Source organism: Phaseolus vulgaris, chromosome 7 (genome assembly GCF_051622355.1).
Source record: "Phaseolus vulgaris cultivar YP4 chromosome 7, ASM5162235v1, whole genome shotgun sequence".
NCBI lineage: Eukaryota > Viridiplantae > Streptophyta > Magnoliopsida > Fabales > Fabaceae > Phaseolus > Phaseolus vulgaris.
This window is the reverse complement of record NC_143504.1, coordinates 21,026,886-21,034,163: the sequence shown is the minus strand read 5'-3', so window position 1 is coordinate 21,034,163 and position 7,278 is coordinate 21,026,886. Positions and strand designations below refer to the sequence as shown.

Here is a 7,278-nt window from a genome sequence, read left to right as displayed (position 1 = left end):
AAGTTACGTGGATTGTGCTTACATTACTTTGGTGAATACTGAATTAGGGTTTAGGTTATTCAAATTGGGGATTTCGAATTTCTGATTTAGGGTTTTTGATACGAGGATTGCTCCCCTGGTTGGATTCTGTGGTGCGCTTCCCTGCTTCGATTCCATTCGGAGGTGTGCTCCCCTCATTCGATTTTGTGGTGCGATCGTGAGTTATGATGGTGAGCTACGTTCCCATGGTCGATTTGGAGGAGCGATTATGTGGTGCGGTCTAGAGGTGGTGAAGGGGCAGTGATTGCAATCCAGACTGTGGTGTCGTTTTGTGGTTGCTCCTTTATAAGGTTAGTAATTTTTGACTTAGTTTCAGAGTGGTTCTGTTTTTTATTACTTTTAGAGAACATATACAAAGTTGTTTATGATGTAGGGTCCACCATGTGCAACATTTTTTTATGTGTGGTCCAACATTTGGTCTCTGACATAATTTTGTGATGTGTGGTCCAACATTTAAGTGAAGGTTTAGTTTGTAATTTGTTTGTTATTTGTGGTCATATGTATATTTATATTTCACAGGAATACCTTTTATAAAGTCCATATCATTAAAGAAGGTTATTTTCAACTTGTGGTCCACCATAGTGGGATATTTTGTGATGCAAGACATGTTGGTGGTGATACATCAACATGGTCATGTGACAGTGATAGATGGAGTTACTTTGAAATAGTTGGCATCCTAAAGGAGATGGGGTTTATATCAGTACAGGAGATGTGGTATTCACGTGGAGGTTGTGAAGAGTTAGAAAATACATTGGAGGTTCTGGTTGATGATGGTGGTGCAATAGAAATGCTGAAAATTGCAAATACACATGGTGAAGTTCATTTATTTTTAGTGCATGTTGTTTCAGATGCAGAAATGATGTTGGTTTTAGGTGATGGAGTGGAAGTCGAAGGTGTTGAAGCTGATGTTGAGGATGGTGGTGGTATCGAAGGTCTTGAACATAATGTTGAGTATGGTGGTGGTGTGGAACCCGAAGGTGTTGAACCTAATGTTGAAGATGGTGGTGGTGTGGACATTGGTGAGCATCATGGTACGGAAGGTGTGGGTGAGGAAGATGATGAGGAGGATGAAGGTCATGGTGGTGGGCATGCTTCAGAAGATTCTTCTTGGTTAAGGGAAGTTGAATTTATTGAAGGTGAAATTGAAGTTCAGAGTGAGGGTACTAGAGATAAGGGTGAGGTTGACGGTGAGGGTGTGGGTGAGGATGAGGGTGACAGTGAGTGTGAGGGTTCTACAGATAAGGGTGAGGGTACTACAATTATAGGCAAGGTTAGGCATAGACGCCGAAGTAAAAGGCGGGCCAATATTCCTATTGAAGGTTTATAACCAAATTGTACAGATGATTTGCATGATTTGGGTGCTAATGACGATGAAAGTGAAGGAACCTTTGTGAATGATAGAGGGCTGTCAGATACAGAGTGGGAATCAGAAGAGTTAGACAGCATGGACGAATTTGAAGATGGTGATGAGGATATCAGGACAGGTGGTAAATTTCCATCCTTTGTAATGCCAAAAAAACATGACAGATTTTTCGTGGGATTTGGGTACCTATTTTACATACAAGGAAGCATTTAAAGATGCCATTAGAACTTATGCTGTCCATTCAGGGAGGAATTTGAAATTAGTAAAAAATGATAATTCGAGAGTTCGTGTGCGTTATATTGGAGCACAAGAACAATGTGAATTACCCTCAACAAGCTGTTGGCAGTTAAGAAAACTAAATGATGTGCATACCTGTGCTAGGCAGTTTAAGGTTGATTTGTTGAGCACTAAATGGTTGAGTGGAAGGTTGGAGACTTCTTTAAGTCAGAATTCAAAATTGAGAATTAATGATGTAAGGAATAAAACTGTTAGAAAATGGAACACAAGTATAAGTAAGTCAAAAGATCAACGGGCAATGGCGATGGCGTTGAAGAATGTCCAAGGTTTATTTCAAGAGCAGTACAAATGAATTTATGACTATGCATATGAGCTTATGCGTGCAAATCCGGGGTCTACAGTGAAAGTCAAAGTTGAAGACATGAATGGATTCAAAGTTTTTAACAGATTTTATGTGTGCTTAAAAGCCTGCAAGGATAGCTTTATATCTTGTAGGTCCATAATTGCTATGGATGGGTGCTTCTTGAAAGGCTTTTATGGTGGTGAACTACTGACAGCAATTGGGAGGGACCCAAATGATTAGATGCTACCTCTAGCATATGTTGTGGTTGAGGTTGAATGCAAAGATTCTTGGACCTAATTTTTGCAGCTTTTAATTGAAGATGTTGGGGGTGTACATGTACGTGAAGGCATCACTTTCATGTCTGACCAACAAAAGGTATATTCTTTGCTGTCAATTGTTGATTTTGTCTGTTTATAATTTTCATTTAACTATTTTATATATGACTTTTGATAGGGTTTGCTGCCTGCCATTCAAGAGATCATACCTGGGGCAGTGCAGCGGTTCTGTGTTCGACACTTGTACTCCAACTTTAGAAAGAAATACCCAGGAAAAAAACTTAAAACTTTAATGTGGAGGGCAGCTACCAGCACATATCCCCAAGCATGGGAGAGGGAGATGAGGGTTATTAAGGAAGTCAATAATGACGCATTCAAACATCTTATTGCATTACCTCCCAGGCAAGCATTCATACTTTTAATTTAATAATTCTGAAAAAGATAAAACATACCTTTGTTCAATTTAAAATAATAGTTTAAAAGTAAACTGATATGGTTGAAAGTAAACTTTTAAATTATTAACAGCTCGAATTTGTCTTTTTTCTGTTGGCTTTATTGTATGTTTGTAACCTCTTCTAATTGGAGACTGTCACTGAGAATAGCATTAAAAAAAACATATGGGATGATTACAATACTTCTTCACCTCAAGGCCCATCATTCAGCTGCTTACTTAGATTATAGTAGTTGCTAATGTGTGAAACAGAACTTGTTCTATTCACATGCAAATGTCCACTATGGACTTCAGCACCTGGACCTAAGGAAATCCACAAAAACATACTCCTGTGGGTAAGGGGCTACGAAGGGAGAACTATAGGCATTAGAAAAAAAATCAATTTCTTCTACAAATTGGTAGTTGTTGTTGTGTTAGTAATTTGTCTAAGTGCTGCCTTTTAGAGGGATCAGATGTGTGATCTCTTTATGAGATAGGACGTCATTCAAGCAGCTCTTTATCCATGTGCAGATGATTTTGTGATGTTGGGGTTCAAAATTATGCAGATTCGATTTGGAAGGGGGCTTCAGTTACATATGTGGTGTGCAGTTTCTGCATTGACTCAGCCTTTAAAGTGATGTTTAAGGTGGGGGGAATGGGTAAGGTGATGTTGGCAACAACCAAAATTATGAGAGTGACACGGTAGTGATCATTGTTGGTTGTGGTAATTACAAGGACAACAATGATGATTCGAGTGGTGGTAGTTGGGCAAGGGGGTGGTACCATAATGGCAATCAGTGGGAGTCAGGTGGCAGTGATTGGTGTTAGGGATTGTGATGGTAGGGGTGATGACATTGTGTGTGGTAGCTGGAGAAATGTTCGCTTTAATTATGTTAGAATTTCGTGGAATTGGACTTTAGAGTTGTGGTTCCAATTGTAGATGAACTTCTAAATGTCATAATTCCAAGTCCAAGCACCATTTCCATTTCCAATTTCGTGCATCAACCGGAAACTAATGATTGTTTGCATCAGGAATAAATGGGAAATGAAAAGGTTGTTACCTTATATGCTGTCAGCCCTGCTACGAACCATCAGCATTGAAATGAAAAGTTTTGTCACTTCTATCATAGACATATTTAATGCTCTTATGTGATGCTTATAAATGATGAGTGTTTGTGGTTGGTGTTATTAGTTGGTTTGGTTACCTTCGCAATGATGGAAAGACCAATAATGTTAACCTTTTGGGAGGCTGATAAGTTAAAGAAACCTAACCTATGCTCTTTGATGGATAACTTTTTTTCTGTTGGATTTTGTATTCTGAACATATCTTCATGACTATTGGTTAAAAATCAAATTAGCCTGGATGACCCCCCATATGGCAAATAAATAAGGTTGTTAAATCGTTTTTTACTTCTTACGTGGCATTCAGGGGGCCAGACAAGTCCATCATTTCATAAATCAGAGTAAATAACAATCAACATCATCAAAACTTACATAACTTTCTTCATATCTTATTGAGTGACTTGTCAGCCTGCATGTATGACTCCCCTTGACTAGAATCTGCATCATCAAAACAATACAGTATCAGATTCCAAAACTCAGAAAGATTTAATTAAACACATATGCTAACTAAATTTATTGTGCCGTTTAATTCACTCTTATCTTTAAACTTTAAACTTTAAACTAAATTTCATTTTTTTAGCAAGTACGCATTTGTGCTTTGAACAAATCAATTGATGTGTAAGTGTGAATAAATTATAATACATGTCATGTATCAACTTTTCAGTTGGTTATTGGAGTCTGTTGATTGTGCTGCTTCCATGCTTCTTTATCAATCCCTTCCTATAATAATTTCGTTTATCTAGAATTAATGTCCCTGTTTTTGCTTGCAATATTTCAGAAACTAAGTTATAGTACTTAAATTAGCATTTTAATGACAGCACATGCACAACACAACCACTAACCTTTCATTATGTACTAGGTTTTGGTCCAGGTCAAGGTTCACATTCACTCCAAAATGTGACTCACTTGTCAACAATATTTCTGAAGGCTTTAATAGTGTGCTTGTACCTGCACGTGGAAAACCAATCATTACCATGCTAGAAGATATCAGGACTTATATAATGCAGAGATGGGCAAAGAACATGTTGAAAATTGCTTCATTTAAAGGATCAATATGTCCAAATATTTTAAGCAGGTTACAAAAAGAAGCAAATCAAACTCGATATTGGATACCCAGGTTAGATGACAACATTCATACACTATTTTAAAAAGTTATTGTCTTACTTGTTAGATATGTCTAACCAATTCCATCATCACAGCTCTTCTGCAGATCACCTATTTGAAGTGAGACATACCTCTACCATTGGAGAAAAGTATGCAGTTAACTTGGAGCTACATCAGTGCAGCTGCCGAAAATGGATGTTGACTGGAATACAATGTTGCCATGCACTTGCTGCCATGAAATTTCTGAATGTAGATCCAGTGAACTTCATTTCATTTTGGTACAAGAAGGAAACATATGCAGAGGTGTACAACACAGTTATCTGTCCAGTTAATGGTGAACAAGTATGGGAAAGAACTGAAATTTCAGATGTTGTGCCACCTCCCACAAAGAAGATGCCTGGAAGACCAAAAAAGAAGAGAAGGTTAGAGCCATGGGAGGTAATGAAGAACAAGACTTAGTTAGGCCAAACTGGGTTAAGCTTGGCCACAATAGAAAGTCTTGCATTGAAAAGCCATCTGAACAAGGTCCAAGTGCAAAACGACCATCTCACCCAAGGCCATCTCAGCAAGCTCCAAGTCAAGCAGCTACAAGTGCACTAGGGCCACCTCAGGAAGCTCCAGGTCAGGCAGCTACAAGTGCACCAGGGCCATCTCAGGCAGCTCAAAGGACAACAAGATCAACTGCAACATTTTCAAGACCCAACACGAGGCTTAAGTTACAGTCCATCAGAGGCCGCTTTTGGAACCATGAATGCTTTTGGAACTCACTCATTTCTAAACATATGTATTTTGAAAAACAATTATTATAGGACCAAACTGTGGTAGGTCTTATGGATTCATTAGTGAAGAAAATCTGCTTGTGCTTTATCTTCTAATGTATTACATATCTTTTGTATTAATTTTACATACTCTACCTTTATATTATTATAACATCATAGTTTTCCTTCATTTATTTAGTCTTTGATGAGATTGGCTCTACTTGCTCTGAATTTTCTTGCTGTGTTGTCCAAATCAGAGTTCTTAATTGTTCATGATACTAATCAGTTTACTTCGCTCACTGCAACCATTGTGGAATTGTCCATTAGACCATTATGAGATGCATATCACCTTATTCAGACACATGATAGCTGAACTTTATTGTCTCATAAAAAAGTAAAAGCTTAAGATGTATACTAGATGCAATATTTAACATTAATGTTCAAGCTAAGCAAGTCTAACCCATGTTAGTGTATTTTGATACTGATTTCAAGAATGAATATGCATCTTAATTTGGTTACACCATTCTTATTTTCCACAATGCCAACTTATTCAACCTTAAAATTATGCAGCACCACTAAACAAGAAAATAGTACATAACTTCTATGTCAACCACTTGCTAAAAATCATTTTTCATTGATACAGATCTCAGGATACATATTACATACTAGACATAATCAACTCAACACACTAATACATATTACATTAATTTCTTTCAATCATAATCCCAACCAAAACATACATTCAGACGTCACTCAAGGGAATTTTAAGAAAATAATCAACATAGCAAGGTTTATTACAACAACAACACACAACCCTACTAACAACATCTTTATCCACTTTCTTGACATCATCAAACACTTTTCCAAGCTACAAATGTTGTTTCTTTGTCTAGCAATAGTTCCATCTTTGTCATCCCCAATGTCTTCAATGCACTTGCACCATCTAAAAAATTGCATCTCATGCTTACGCCATCCAGAAGAGACCCGATACAATCAAATACTTTTCCTTTGCATCATTAAAGAACTAGGTCATCCTTCTCTGAAGATTGAAACAAATTGCAGGAGGTGCAGTTTTCTAACCCAAAGGATCATATCCATTGAACTTGGTCACAAATATCGCCAATTTAATACACTTCAGTTTTAAAAAGAATCTGATGATAATCTTGATCTTTGTTTAAAAAAATTTCAATTTTGTTTTAACTACCTGTACTTGCTGTAGGATTTATAACTAACCTAATGTTCTTGATATTTTTTTAAATCCTTAAAGTTAAATTAACAATTTCGGTCTTGATACACTACAACAAAAAAAGGTTTTAATAGAGGTTATTTAGTGGAGGTTAATATAACCTTAGGAATTGATTTAATTAATGGAGGTTTTTTCTAAAACCTCAACAAAATAACGGAGGTTTTTTAACCTTAGCTAAATTCCAAAGGTTTATTCTAAAACCTCAGTAAAATAACAGAGGTTTTTTTAACCTTTATTAATTTCCAGAGGTTTATTTTTAAACCTCCGCAAAATAACGAAGGTTTGTTTAACCTTCGTTAATTTCCAAAGGTTTATTTTAAAACCTCCACAAAATAACGAAGGTTTTTTTAACCTTTGTTAA

At 36.7% G+C, this 7,278-nt stretch overlaps 1 protein-coding gene across 1 annotated transcript; it reads left to right on the top strand.

Moving 5' to 3' along the window:
* Positions 1–1,435: 1,435 nt before the first annotated feature.
* Positions 1,436–5,372, top strand: LOC150025824 (uncharacterized). The gene is made up of 4 exons (XM_090305266.1): positions 1,436–2,357; positions 2,436–2,659; positions 4,669–4,926; positions 5,009–5,372. Exons 1-4 carry the CDS (start codon positions 2,340–2,342, stop codon positions 5,370–5,372), a joined length of 864 nt encoding a protein of 287 aa, XP_090161392.1. The 5' UTR covers positions 1,436–2,339.
* The last annotated feature ends 1,906 nt before the right edge of the window (positions 5,373–7,278 follow it).